The 15,194-nt window shown below is 43.7% G+C and overlaps 2 protein-coding genes across 2 annotated transcripts in view; one reads left to right on the top strand and one right to left on the bottom strand.

Moving 5' to 3' along the window:
• The window catches only part of MMRN2 (multimerin 2), a 53,646-nt gene extending 48,355 nt beyond the window's left edge, over positions 1–5,291 (bottom strand). The window contains exon 1 of the mRNA XM_034776197.1: positions 4,774–5,291. Within this exon, the coding sequence (XP_034632088.1) occupies positions 4,774–5,084 (311 nt within the window). The 5' untranslated portion in view covers positions 5,085–5,291. The remainder of the gene's footprint in view (positions 1–4,773) is intronic.
• The window catches only part of SNCG (synuclein gamma), a 43,736-nt gene continuing 30,896 nt past the window's right edge, over positions 2,355–15,194 (top strand). The window contains exon 1 of the mRNA XM_034776199.1: positions 2,355–2,459. Coding sequence (XP_034632090.1) covers positions 2,417–2,459 — 43 coding nt within the window. The 5' untranslated portion in view covers positions 2,355–2,416. The remainder of the gene's footprint in view (positions 2,460–15,194) is intronic.

Here is a 15,194-nt window from a genome sequence, read left to right as displayed (position 1 = left end):
TCCTCTCCATTTATCCTGCTGGGGAAATGGGCAAGTATGATCCACTGAGGTCAGCTATCTGGGAGATATTTGGGTCTCACGACCAAGAAGGGCTCTCTGTGATTGGCCAGCCATAGAGAGCAGAGCTACTCAAAATATTTCAATATAAATTATTTTCTTGTTCAAATTTTTGTGGAAACACTGCTCACAAGGATATTTTTATTTTATACAATATTTTTCATGTTTTCCTTTTCTTTTTTTCTGACCTCTTTTTTTCATCATATTGTCCTTGTTTTACTCTTCCCCTTTCCAGTAATTTTGGAAAACTGATTTCCCTTTTCAAAATGACTGGGAGGAGAGAAGTAAAGAAGACAATAAAAAAACAAAATATAAATATATAATTTTTAAAATTAAAAAAAAAGCAAAACATTTAAAAGATGTTAAAATTGGTTCAAAATGAAAATAATTTTAGAATATTGACATTTTTCATAAAATTGTTGACAATCTCATAGAGCGAGCATTTCTGGCAATAGGCAACACCTACAGCAGGGAGTTCTCAAACTGGAGGTTGACACCTTTCAGGGGTCACAAGGTTATTACTTGGGGGTCGCGAGCTGTCAGCCTCCACCCCAAATCCTGCTTCACCTCCAGCATTTATAACAGGGTTAAATATTAAAAAAATGTGTGTTTAATTTATAAGGGGGGAATGTCTCACTCAGAAGCTTGCTGTGTGGAAGGGGTCATCCATACAAAAGTTTGAGAATATCTAACCTACAGAATTCTTCCATCAGTTTTCTGTGTTCATGCAGCCACTAATCCTACATCACAGGTTACTTGCACATAGAAAATGACTTATAGGCCAAGAGGATAAAAGTGCTTTGATAAATTATATGTTCACCCATTGACATGATAACCGGTTACTACCCACTTCTTACTCTCTTCTGCAGCTTTGTTTACCCATCGGTTATCCACAAAAGAGTCTGGTCACAAGCACCTGATCCAAAGGCTGAGCACTAACTTTTAGGAGTTCTATTCTTCTTGAACTCTTTCTGTTAGAACAGTCTTGTTGTTTTGAGGGTGACACATCCATGCAGCTGATGAGCTGCAATGAAACACCTCATCTTAGGTGTGGAGCCATCACCAGGCATCTGTTCTCTCTGGTTATTTTAGGCTTTTTTAATGTATCAGTCACTGTGGTATCTAGTTAAATTCAAACAGATGCTGTGAACAAAATAATGCTCTGTTTGTTTTAAGGGGACTTCTGGCTTATTTTGCAAAGCCTGTTGCCTGTTACCCTGCTATTTTCCATGCATGTTTATGGGAAATGATCATCATTTTTGTAGGGTTGCGAGGCTATAATAGGTAGAGATACTACAGAGTTATCGTCTGTTTCTTTAGCAGGATTCTGAAATGACGGTGTGCTCTCATTTCAAGGGTAAACCTAAGTCTGATGGACAAGAACTTGGTAGTGAGCCATGTTTTACCTCACTCTCTGTAGCTAATTGTGCGGTGTTTTATCTCCATCTTACCACTTACTCACCCCGAATGCTTCATTCTATTCATACTCTGGTGGACGTAGAAGCCCAACTTTTCAAAGTCAAATATGGTCAACAGGTCACAGACATTTACAAATGCTTAACTTGTTGCCTACAATTTGTGTGCGTGCTTAACTGGATACCTGCGCATGTGAATACAAGATTTCTATGTGCATTTTGGGTATCTGCATGTGTATGGTACATGTATTCCTGTGCAGAGTCCTTACTTTGATCTGGAACAGAATCTACAACTTGGATTATGAACCTCATGAATGGAGAACAGCATAAACTGTCTCCCTCCACTGCCAGCTTTGGAAATGGTCTTCTCCAAGCAAAGCATAAATCTCTGCATATATCTGAGGTGTCTCTTTCCCTGGAGAGATGCCATTGGCCTATAAACATCACTGCTGTAACCTGTATTATGTTGGAGATCAGGACTGGCACTATGACTCAACTCACCATAAACCCTCATTCTTAAAGGTCCCCTGAGAAGGAAGTGTTGTACTTCCCAAAATGACCCTGGAAATGAGGAATGTATGGTGCTACACATGTGGTTACACAGGCAGAAATGGAAGAATCCCATTATGCCAATAATTTTATAGTGGCAGATCTTTCTGGCTGTAAAGAACTCATCAAGAAGCCTGAAGTGTTTTTGAAATATGATTTCACCACTGTCCAGCCTTATGGTCCAGTGAGTAATGCCTTGCATTATCACATGGGGGGGAAAAAGTGTCCTTTTTGGCTTGCTTCCCTATGCTAGAATGGGTCTGTGAGTATTTTAAAAGCATTATCCTAAATATTTAGGATAGGTTAGACTGACTGTGTGTCTTATTATTCAACAGTACCTCTTCTGGACAATAAAGGACTGACACCAACCGGCTCAAAAGAAAGACTGAAAAATAATGCCTGTGACAGACAGTGGAGAGGACTTAACTATGCATCTAGGTAAGGCTTTGAAACAAGTCAATTTCTGATTTTGTTCGTTTGTGTCAGAGGGAAGCATGGCATTAACAAGGTTTTATTTTTGTTTGCTTGCTGTGTAGATTGATTTTTGCTTTTTCCTTTCCACGAAGGCATTCAAAGAAATTAATAAAAAAAGTGTCAGTACATCCTAAAGCATGGAGCTGTGAATAGCACTCACTGTGCTGCTGACCCAGATTGGAATCTGCAGTCCCAGTCAGTGATTCAAAAACAGAAGTCTAGGTAGGAGATTGAATGAATCTTTTATAGCAGAGACCTACTTGCATGTCCTGGAAAAATTTGAAAAATATTCTGCTTGAACAGAGCTCTGCCAAAACACACACTTCTCACACACTGATGGGCTTTCTTTCTCCTGTTTATTGTCACAAACAATATTTAGCTGTGGATCATTGTTGGTTTAGGTTCATCTCCTCTTGATACTTACTTATTTATTATCCAATGTCCTAATTCTCTCTTTCGGGTGACATCCCAATCATTCTGCTCCACTCTGTCCATTCTCAAGGCCATAAATTATATCCACTCATTGATAACTTGGGACGGGATCCCTTTAGAGCAGGAGCGAGCAAACTTTTTGGCCTGAGGGCCGCATCGGGTTTTGGAAATTGTATGGAGGGCTGGTTAGGGGAGGCTGTGCCTCCTCAAACAGCCAGGCATGCCCAGCCCCTGTCCCCTATTTCCCCCCTGCACTTCTTGTCCCCTGATGGGGGGCCCCCCCAGGACCCCTGCCCCATCCACCCCCCCTGCTCCCTGTCCCCTGACCACCCCCAGAACCTCCACCCCTGACTGCCCCCCGCTGCCCCATCCAACCCCCCTCCTTCCTCACTAACCCCCGGGACCCCTGCACCCATTCAACCCCCCTGTTTCCTGCCCTCTGACCGCCCCAACCCCTATCCACACCCCCACCCCCTGACCACCACNCCTGCCCTCTGACCGCCCCAACCCCTATCCACACCCCCACCCCCTGACCACCCCCCCGAACTCCCCTGCCCTCTATCCAACCCCCCCTGCTCCCTGTCCCCTGACCGCACCTGGGACCTCTGCCCACATTCAACCCCCCTGTTCCCTGCCCTCTGACCGCCCCGACCCCTATCCACATCCCAAACTCCCCTGCCCTCTATCCAATCCCCCCTGCTCCCTGCCCCTTTACCACGCTGCCTGGAGCCTAGAGCTGCGCCTCCCAGCTGGAGCCACAGCACAGCACAGAGCATTGCGCCAGCAGCACGGCGCGCTGAGGCTGCGGGGAGGGGGAACAGCGGGGGAGGGGCTGGGGGCTAGCCTCCCAGGCCAGGAGCTCAGGGGCCGGGCAGGACGGTCCCGCAGGCCGGATGTGGCCCGCGGACCATAGTTTGCCCACCTCTGCTTTAGAGGACACCTGATCATATGCTGCAGAACCACTCATTCAGATTCTGAAACACTGCTTGGTTTCATCACATTCACACCCCTTATTATTCAGTATGGCCCTGATTCAGCAAGGTATTTACGTACATTTTTAAAGTTGAGGCATGTGCTTATGTACCGTATTAAATGGGGGCCTGCAAACATTTACATGGACATATTTTTGTTCACACCAATGCCTGGAGAATGGCTGTTTGTACCAATACCTGTATCCACATGTGAACAAGAACATTTTCTGCGTGACTAGAATTAGACATTGTTCATTATTCTCTATTCATTCATTACTATTTCCTGTCCTCTTCTTAAAATGTGTTACCCAATGAGGGAGCAGAAATAATACCATGTGATTTAGGTGACCAATCACACACCACAAACAATGAATAGTGCATAGTCAAAATGAACATTTTTCATCAACACCCTAGGCTGAAATCTGTCTGTACACACTGTTCAGTCAGTACTTCCATACAACAAATAAATGCACATGCATAACTCAGGATTGGATTGGGAAGAGAAAAAATGGATAAATTAATGAGTTTAATTCAACCAGCTTTACCTCACAACTATTACTTGTCTGTATTACAGTAGCAGCTTGAGGCCCAAACCAATATCAGGACAGCATTGTGCTAAGTGCTGTGTATGCACATGGGAAGCACATTCAGCCTTCCTATTTTGGGATGAGGAACAGAGCCTAAGTCTTCCATGGTTTCATCCTCTACAGACTATTTATTTTGCTTTTCATTTGGCAGTTGTAACATCTAACACCACCACCACCCCCATACAGACATGATATAAACCTGAGAATCTGATCTATTCTTTATAGGAGACTCTTTCTTCCAAGCAGGAGCCCAGTGCCATTATATGCAGGAGTAAATATCTTACTTACCCATTTCTGGACTGTGGGGTTCCAGCTTCTGAATCATCTCTCTCTCCTTGATGTGAAGTTATGGTGCTTGAAAGATGCTCTGGGGTCTCCTCCCTGAGCTTCTCCATCGCCCAATCCTCCTGTGATCCAGGGGACCATTGAGGATATGTAGATATCCCATAAATTGATGTCTTTGAGTTGTGGAAAGAGCCATCTTCATATCCAGGATTTCTTGAATGTGTGACCAGCTCCACCAGTCCTACTGAAACACAGAGGAGCAAAAGCTTCACTATCATTATGGCTTTTCCTAACCAGCCACACCTGCCTCTCATTCTCTTCCCTGAAGCTCAGACTGAATTACTTCTGGAATGCCCTCATAATATTTTTTAAGTTAAAACTTGGAAGAGGGAAAAAAAAAAGCCTTGTAACAAAGAGCGGAAAAAGCTTTCAACCCTCCCAGTGATGTGAAAATGTCAGAGGCCATCAAACAATGTGAGGCTGGGTTCCTGTGGGGAGCTCAAAAGACTGAGAGAGGGGAGAAAAGAAGTGGGGGAAGGGTCATAGTTTGTTCAAGTAACTTCTGATTTTGGCTGCCTTCTAAACTTGTCGGTGAACAGGAATTTAGTCTTTATCAGCTGCCTTCTCCCTGGGGCACAGGAAAAGGATGTTAGCTTTAAAGGAAAGGAAAAGAAAGAAAAGAAAATATTGAGCGATGTAGCAGATTTCCACTGTGGTGTTGCCAAGCCGGAGAATATGTCACAAACCAACCTGCTATAGCATCTGCTCATACGTTCCTGCTATGATTTAAAGGATGGAAGGCACCGGTTATAATTTTTAGCATAGTTATAGTATTCATTATGCTTGTGTATCAGCTGAATTCCTTCACTGACAAAAAACTGAACCAAACATGAAGAGTCTTAAAAACAAAGCTGCTATAGTAACATGGGTTCTAAAGGAGGACTTTTGGGCTACAGATAATAATGACTGTTCCAATCAGTACCTACTTCCAAACCCCATTAGGCTTATCTTTCATCACCTATCTTTCCATTCAATCTTGTGTCGTCTATTCAGCCCTTATCCTCAGTCAGATTAGACATATCACACATAGAGTATATGGCAGTATTTCTGTGTCCTGTGACTGTTTTGGAGTGTCTAGTCCTCACCTCTCTTTTGGGTATTAGAATTTATCTTATGCAGCTTTTAAGATCTGCTGCTTAGAAATGAAGCAGCCAAAATATACAGATTACACAGCCATTTGCACATTAATAATGAAACACATTTTTTTAATACTAATGAAAAGTGCTAAAATATTGATTATCCTGGAGACTGCAATCGTCTATCTATGGGCCTAGTACAGCAAGGACAGCTGCAATGTAGAAAGGGATGTATAAATTATTAAAAGGTGCACCCTTACTAAACAAAACTTAATATTAACCCCGTCTTAGTACTAACTGTCCTGATTTTGGGCCTCTAAATAACATACTCACCTGCTACTCCCTATTTCCAGCAACTAACCCATTGGTTAACTGGGCTGTCAATTTTATTCTCTCCCTACTCCAGAGGAGCAGATAAGAGCCCCCATTTTGGATCATTATACTTGCAAACTTTGCCTACACTGACCTGATGTTTCAGAAGCAGCCCAGTGGAACCATGTATAGGAGCTGAAGAGTAGTTCAGTCTCCATACCTATTCATTCCTTGGGTTTGCTGATTGGTCTGCCACCAAGGACAGCCATTGGGAAGGGGGGTTTTATGAAAAGGACACCTGTCCACCAAGAGCTGGACTGATACCAACTAATTTCACAAAGGTCACCTAACATCCATTGAATGGCTCTTGATCACTACCCAACTGAGCCAGACTGAACTGTCATCCTACCTGAAGTGTTAGCTTTAACCACGTTTATAGAATGTGTGTTTCACTGATGGGGAGAGAGAGAAAGTGTATGTGAGGAAAAATCTGATTTAAAATGCACTTTGCAAAATTATTTGGAAATAGGTTTTACTCCACAAATGTATTTCAGGGCAATGTTCTGAAGCACATCAGCAAGCAACTTGATAACTAGAAGAATATGGAATATTTTGGTGAGCTGCAGGACTATTTTTCAGGGGTTCCTGGTACCTCTCATATGAGCCTCTCCACCAAGGTTTCACTGCAATGGCATCTCCATTTCAGGAATTGATCACCAACTGAAAGTCAATGTTTGCTTTTCCCTGTTTGGTCCTGATCATTAAAAACATTTCTTGTGCTCTTACCACCTAAAATGCCTCAATCAGTACAGAATTTCCGGTTAGGAGCAACTATCACATACAGCTACACCAGACTTAACTATACAACCATTCATTCTGCACATAGCTTTCATAATTACTCTTACTATGGTTGCTAATTACTACATCTATTTGTGTTTATTCAAGATCTTCCTCCCTCCCAGACTATGTCCTCACTACAGGTACAAGGTAATGTTCCATAATCATATCAGAAGTACTTGACTAGTTCTTTGGCATTAGGTGTAACCCAGAACATTGATTCGGAATCCCCTTGGAACTGGGTAAGATCTATGATGAAACATCTCACTTTGGCCACTTTTTTACTCCTCAGACTGGGAAACGATCACTATAGGCCAATATGAGGTGAGTGTCTCACCACCAACAGAGGCAAAAAGGACCTCTGCCTAAGAGCTTGTCTACATGGGAAAATTGATCAAAGTAGCTATTGTGGAATAAGCTGTTCCATATTACCTCCCTCAATTCTCTAGGTAAAAAGTCACTTTATTCCAGAATGAGTGTGCTTATGAAGTGCACTTATTATTCCACAATAAAGTGACATTTATTCCAGAATAAAGCATTTTAATTTTAATACTGGCTGTATTTTAAAGAATCCTTATTGAGGTTGCAGGAACAAACCATCCCGATGTGTAGAAAGAATAGTAAATATGGCAGGCGACCAGCTTGGCTAAACAGTGAAATCCTTGCTGATCTTAAACGCAAAAAAGAGGCTTATAAGAAGTGGAAGATTGGACAAATGACCAGGGAGGAGTATAAAAATATTGCTCAGGCGTGCAGGAGTGAAATCAGGAAGGCCAAATCACACTTGGAGTTGCAGTTAGCAAGAGATGTTAAGAGTAACAAGAAGGGTTTCTTCAGGTATGTTAGCAACAAGAAGAAAATCAAGGAAAGTGTGGGCCCCTTACTGAATGAGGGAGGCAACCTAGTGACCGAGGATGTGGAAAAAGCTAATGTACTCAATGATTTTTTTTGCCTCTGTCTTCACGCACAAGGTCAGCTCCCAGATTGCTGCACTGGGCAGTACAGCATGGGGAGAAGGTGACCAGCCCTCTGTGGAGAAAGAAGTGGTTCGGGACTATTTAGAAAAACTGGACGTGCACAAGTCCATGGGGCCGGATGCGCTGCATCCGAGGGTGCTAAAGGAGTTGGCGGGTGAGATTGCAGAGCCATTAGCCATTATTTTTGAAAACTCATGGCGATCGGGGGAGGTCCCAGATGACTGGAAAAAGGCTAATGTAGTGCCCATCTTTAAAAAAGGGAAGAAGGAGGATCCGGGGAACTACAGGCCAGTCAGCCTCACCTCAGTCCCTGGAAAAATTATGGAGCAGGTCCTCAAGGTATCAATTATGAAACATTTAGAGGAAAGGAAAGTGATCAGGAACAGTCAGCATGGATTCACGAAGGGGAAGTCGTGCCTGACTAACCTAATTGCCTTCTATGATGAGATAACTGGCTCTGTGGATGAGGGGAAAGCAGTGGATGTGTTATTTCTTGACTTTAGCAAAGCTTTTGATACTGTCTCCCACAGTATTCTTGCCACCAAGTTAAAGAAGTACGGGCTGGATGAATGGACTGTAAGGTGGATAGAAAGCTGGCTAGATCATCAGGCTCAACGGGTAGTGATCAATGGCTCCATGTCTAGTTGGCAGACGGTTTCAAGTGGAGTGCCCCAAGGGTCGGTCCTGGGGCCGGTTTTGTTTAATATCTTTATTAATGATCTGGAGGATGGTGTGGACTGCACTCTCAGCAAGTTTTCAGATGACACTAAACTAGGAGGCGTGGTAGATACACTAGAGGGTAGGGATCGGATACAGAGGGACCTAGACAAATTAGAGGATTGGGCAGAAAAAAACCTGATGAGGTTCAACAAGGACAAGTGCAGAGTCCTGCACTTAGGACGGAAGAATCCCATGCACTGCTACAGACTAGGGACCGAATGGCTAGGTAGCAGTTCTGTTGAAAAGGACCTAGGGGTCACAGTGGACGAGAAGCTGGATATGAGTCAACAGTGTGCTCTTGTTGCCAAGAAGGCTAACGGCATTTTGGGCTGTATAAGTAGGGGCATTGCCAGCAGATCGAGGAACGTGATCGTTCCCCTTTATTCGACATTGGTGAGGCCTCATCTGGAATACTGTGTCCAGTTTTGGGCCCCACACTACAAGAAGGATGTGGAAAAATTGGAAAGAGTCTAGCGGAGGGCAACAAAAATGATTAGGGGTCTGGAGCACATGACTTATGAGGAGAGGCTGAGAGAACTGGGATTGTTTAGTCTCCAGAAGAGAAGAATGAGGGGGGATTTGATAGCAGCCTTCAACTACCTGAAGGGGGGTTCCAAAGAGGATGGAGCTTGGCTGTTCTCAGTGGTGGCAGATGACAGAACAAGGAGCAATGGTCTCAAGTTGCAGTGGGGGAGGTCCAGGTTGGATATCAGGAAAAACTATTTCACTAGGAGGGTGGTGAAACACTGGAATGCGTTACCTAGGGAGGTGGTGGAGTCTCCTTCCTTGGAGGTTTTTAAGGCCCGGCTTGACAAAGCCCTGGCTGGGATGATTTAGCTGGGAATTGGTCCTGCTTTGAGCAGGGGGTTGGACTAGATGACCTCTTGAGGTCCCTTCCAACTCTGATATTCTATGATTCTATGATTCTATGATCCACATGGGGCACTATTCTGGGCTTTGTAACTATTCTGGGCTTTTCCCTGTGTAGAAAAGTTCTTAAAAATAATTTTTCATACTACAGTTTCCCATTCTTTGCCTTGTGCAAGGAAACAAGAAAACGGATTTTCAAAATACTTATGTGTTAATTGACCCATTTAAGACCCAAATTCAGTATATTCTGCTCGATAAATTGTGGTTATAAACATGAATGGTTTAAACATTTTTAAAAAAAGGGATAGCCTTTTAAAAAACTCAGAAACCAGGAATGGTTGTAAAGAGCATTTGTTGCACAGAAACGCATGTTCTGGCTTTAGATGTCTGCACATAGCCTGAATAATTGAAGAGAATTTTATGTTCATTGGGAGGGATGGGGCATTAACAGAATAAATATTCATTAGACATTGATTTCTATGCCTGGAAAACACGGCCTTGTTCTCTTTCTGTCTTATGATCACGCACGCATGCGTGCACACCGTGCACTCTTGATGCAATGACTGCCAGAAATGAGTAAACTGTTAACCTGTGCAGGTGGGCACCTGCACAGAAAAACTGAGGAGTGCAACTTCTTTGCGGCTCAGAATGGGGACATATTCTTCCAGCAAGTCTTGCAGCACAGGAAACCAAGACATTGCAAATTCTTGAAGCTGCATTCTCACTTTGGTTGTATTGCTGAATTTCTCTTACAAATTTTGGAGGAAAGGTAGCATGAAGATCAATGAATGTTGCACTAACAACATTTCACTACTTGCATGTATGCCCTATATACTGCATAGTAGCTGGACCATATATTATTCATTGCATGGGAAGGAAGAACTGATTTATTAATTAGCTATGCAAAAAACACATAAAATTTTAAACTGATTGTTAAGAGGTCAAATAGGATTCTTTCCCATGTATATATGACCATTATGCAGCTCTTTCCCACTTTTTTTCTAAGGTATCTAGAATTGGCTGCATCAGAGACAGGATCTCAGCTTATGCAGATCAATGGTGTGATCCAGTATGACAAAACCTATATTCTGTTTACAAAAAGCTGCCTGGCCAAATGGCATTTGTCAGTCACAAATGCATGTGATTCTCTTTCCATGCCCATCCTCCAAACAAAATGTCACATGCCATTGAACTATTTAGACACATTGTGACAAAAGAGATTTCACACTAAAATCCCACCCCTCTCACTCAATCAGGGCCGGCTCCAGCGTTTTTGCCACCCCAAGCGGTGGAAAAAAAAAAAAAAGCCACAATCAGCAGCAGCTCTACTGCTGCCGCTTCATTCTTCGGTAGCAATTCAGCAGCAGGTCCTTCTCTCCAAGAGGGACTGAGGGACCCGTCGCCAAATTGCTGACGAAAAGACGGACATGCCGCTCCTTTCTGTTGGCCGCCCCAAGCACCTGCTTGCTGCACTGGTGCCTGGAGCCGGCCCTGCACTCAATGCATCTTTGAACTGCAGAAGAGCCAGACAGCAATGAAGGTTATTTACTGTAAGTGGAGGTTCTTTGAGATGTGTGCGCCCCATGTTACCTGAGTCTGGAAATTCTTCCAAGTGGTGTCCGTTGACCAATACATGAACAGCGTCTTCCCGCATGCTTCCATCCAAGGGGCAGAGTGAGTCGATGCCTCTCCAGTTCCTCATCTTACCGCAATGCAATAGGGTCCAAAGCAGAAGGGAAGGTGGACAGGTAGTGGAATACAGAGCGGGACCTCCAAGAGCTTCCAGTTACAGTAAGTAATCGTCATTTCTTCTTTAAGTGCTGGTCCCCATGTGTATTCCACATGTGGGTGACTCTCAAGCAGTGTTCAGTCTGGAGAAGAGTGTGAGGAAGTTGGCAGCAGTGATGCTTTTTATTGCTTTTCCCACTGATGCATCTGCAGCTTCTGCTTCAGTCAGGGTGTAGTATGCCCTGACCTATCCAACCCCCACTGCTCCCTGTCCCCTGACTGCCCCCTCCCGGGATCCCCGCCCCTAACCGCCCCCCGGGGACCCCATCCCCTATGCAGCCCCCCCAACCCCCTGTCCCCTGACCACCCACTCCCGGGACCCCTTCCCCAGCCCCTGTGGCCCTGCAGGGGCAGCCGCGCAGCTGGAGAGAAGTAGCGGTTTCCCCTTCAAAGCACCGCTTCTCTCCAGCCTGCTGCGTGGCCGCCCAGTGCTCATCCTGAGTCCTCCGCCCGCGTTCTTTGCGCGCCTGCCTGTTCTCCTGCCCCCACAGTGCAGCCCCTCCCCCCCCCACAGGGGGTGCACCGGCGCTGAGCTGCCCGAGTGCCCGGCCATGGGGCCCCTTGTTGTTGGGGGGGCCCCATACCAGGGCACCCTGTGTTCCCTTGTAAATCTGCCCCTGAGCCGTGCCACCCAGCCGGAGCCAGCCACTCTGCCACACTGCTGGTACGGCGAGCTGAGGCTGCGGAGGAGGGGGGACAGCAGGGGAGGGGCCGGGGCCGGCCAGGAGCTCGGAGCCCAAGCAGGATGGCCGCGCGGGCTGTAGTTTGCCCACCTCTGATCTAGCCCAACATCCTGTCTTCCAACAGTGGCCAATCCCAGGTGCCCCAGAGGGAATGAAGAGAAAAGCTAATCATCATGTGATCCATCCCCTGTTGCCCATTCCCAGCTTCTGGCAAATGGAGGCTAGGAACATCATCCCTGCCCATCCTGGCAAATAGCCACTGATGGAGCCTATCCTCCATGAACTTATCTAGTTCTTTTTTTGAATCCTATTATTGTCTTGGCCTTCACAACATCCTCTGGCAAAGAGTTCCACAGGTTGACTGTGCGCTGTGTGAAAAAATATTTCCTTTTGTTTATTTTAAACCTGCTGCCTATTAATTTCATTTGGTGATCCCTAGTTCTTGTGTTATGAGAAGGAGTAAATAACACTTCCTTATTTACTTTCTCCATACCAGTCATGATTTTATGGACTTCATCATATCCCCCTCTTAGTCATCTCTTTTCCAAGCTGAAAAGTCCCAGTCTTATCAATCTCTCCTCATGTGGAAGCTGTTCCATACCCCTAATAATTTTTGTAGCCCTTTTCTGAACCTTTTCCAATTCCAATATATCTTTTTTGAGATGGGGCGACCACATCTGCATGCAGTATTCAAGATGTAGGTGAACCATGGATTTATACAGAAGCAATATGATATTTTTTGTCCTTATTATCTATCCCTTTTTTAATGATTCCCTACATTCTGTTCACTTTTTTGACTGCCACTGCACATTGAGTGGATGTTTTCAGAGAACTCTCCACAATGACTCCAAGATCTCTTGCTTGAATGATAACATTTAATTTAGACCCCATCGTTTTATATGTATAGTTGGGATTATGTTTTCCAATGTGCATTACCTTTGCATTTGTCAGCATTGAATTTCATCTGCCATTCTGTTGCCCAGTCACTCAGTTTTGTGAGATCCTTTTGTAGCTCTTCATAGTCTGCCAGGGACTTAACTATCTTGAGTAGTTTTGTATCATCTGCAAATTTTGCCACCTCACTGTTTACCCCTTTTTCTAGATCATTTATGAATATGTTGAATAGGACTGGTCCCAGTACAGACCCCTAGGGGATACCACTATTTACCTCTTTCCATTCTGAAAACTGACCATTTATTTCTACCCTTTGTTTCCTATCTTTTAACCAGTTACCAATCCATGAGAGGACCTTCCCTCTTATCCCATGACAGCTTACTTTGCTTAAGAGCCTTTGGTGAGGGACCTTGTCAAAGGCTTTCTGAAAATCTAAGTACACTATATCCACTGGATCCCCCTTGTCCGCATGCTTGTTGCCCTCTCAATGAATTCTAGTAGATTGGTGAGGCATGATTTCTCTTTATAAAAACCATTCTTCCCCAACAAATTATGTTCATCTATGTGTCTGACAATTTTGTTCTTTACTATAGTTTCAACCAGTTTGCCCAGTACTGAAGTCCGTCTTACCAGCCTGTAATTGCCTGGATCACCTTTTAAACCCCTTTTAAAAATTAGTGTCACATTATTCTCCAGTCATTTGAAACAGAAGCTGATTTAAATTATAGGCTACAAACCACAGTTAGTTGTTCTGCAATTTCAGATTTGAATTCCTTCAGAACTCTTGGGTGAATACCATCTGGTCCTGGGGTCTTATTACCGTTTAGTTTATCACTTTGTTCCAAAACCTTCTCTAATGACACCTTTATCTGGGACAGTTCCTCAGATTTGTCACCTAAAAAGAATGGCTCAGCTTTGGGAATCTCTCACATCCTCAGTCATGAAGGCCGATGCAAATAATTCATTTAGTTTCTCCACAATGGCCTCATCATCCTGGAGGGCTCCTTTAGCATCGCGATCGTCCAGTGGCCCCACTGGTTGTTTAGCAGATTTCCTGCTTCTGATGCACTTTAAAAAAAAATTGCTATTACTTTTTGAGTCTTTGGCTACCTGTTCTTCAAATTCTTTTTTGGCCTTCCTGATTATATTTTTACACTTCACTTGCTAGAGTTTATGCTCCTTTCTGTTTTCCTCAATAGGATTTAACTTCCACTTTTTAAAGGATGCCTTTCTGTCTCTCTCTGCTTCTTTGGCTTTGTTTTGCCACGGTGGCACTTTTTTGGTTCTCTTACTATGTTTTTTAATTTGGAATATACATTTAAGTTGAGCCTCTACTATGGTGTCTTTAAAAAGTTTCCAAGAAGCTTGCAGGGATTTCACTTTTGGCACTTTACCTTTTAATTTCTGTTTAACTAACTTCCTCATTTTTGTGTAGTCCCCCTTTCTGAAATTAGATACTAGTGTTAGGCTGCTATGGTGTTTTCCCCACCACAGGGATGTTAAATTTAATTATATTATGGTCACTATTACCAAGCGGTCCAGTTATATTCACCTCTTGGACCAGATCCTGTGCTCCACTTAGGACTAAATCAAGAATTTCCTCTCCTGTGTGGAATTCAGGACTAGTTGCTCGAAGAAGCAGTCATTTAAGGTGTTAAGAAACTTTATCTCTGAATCCCGTCCTGAGATGACATATACCCAGTTAATATGGGGATAGTTGAAATCCCCCAATATTATTGTGTTTTTGACTTTTATAGCCTCTCTAATTTCCCTGAGTATTTCACAGTCACTATCACCATCCTGGTCAGGTGGTTGGTAATATATCCCTACTGCTATATTCTTATTATTAGAGCATGGAATTACTATCTGTAGAGATTCTATGGTACAGTTTGGTTCATTGAAGATTTTTACTTCATTTGAGTCTACACTTTTTCACATATATTGCCACTCCCACACCAGCACAACCTGTTCTGTCTTTCCGATATATTTTGTACCCTGGTATTACTGTGTCCCATTGATTATCCTCATTCCACCAAGTTTCTGTGATGCCTGTTACATCAATATCCTCATTCAATATGAGGCACTCTTGTTCACCCATTTTATTATTCAGATTTCTAGCATTTGTGTATAAGCACTTAAAAAATTGTCACTTTTTAGCTGTCTGCCATTACATGATGTTGCCATCATATCTAACCTAAATCTCCCTT

Source organism: Trachemys scripta, chromosome 7 (genome assembly GCF_013100865.1).
Source record: "Trachemys scripta elegans isolate TJP31775 chromosome 7, CAS_Tse_1.0, whole genome shotgun sequence".
Lineage (NCBI taxonomy): Eukaryota > Metazoa > Chordata > Testudines > Emydidae > Trachemys > Trachemys scripta.
Note: the sequence above shows the minus strand (reverse complement) of the source record. Positions and strands in the feature narration are given on the sequence as shown.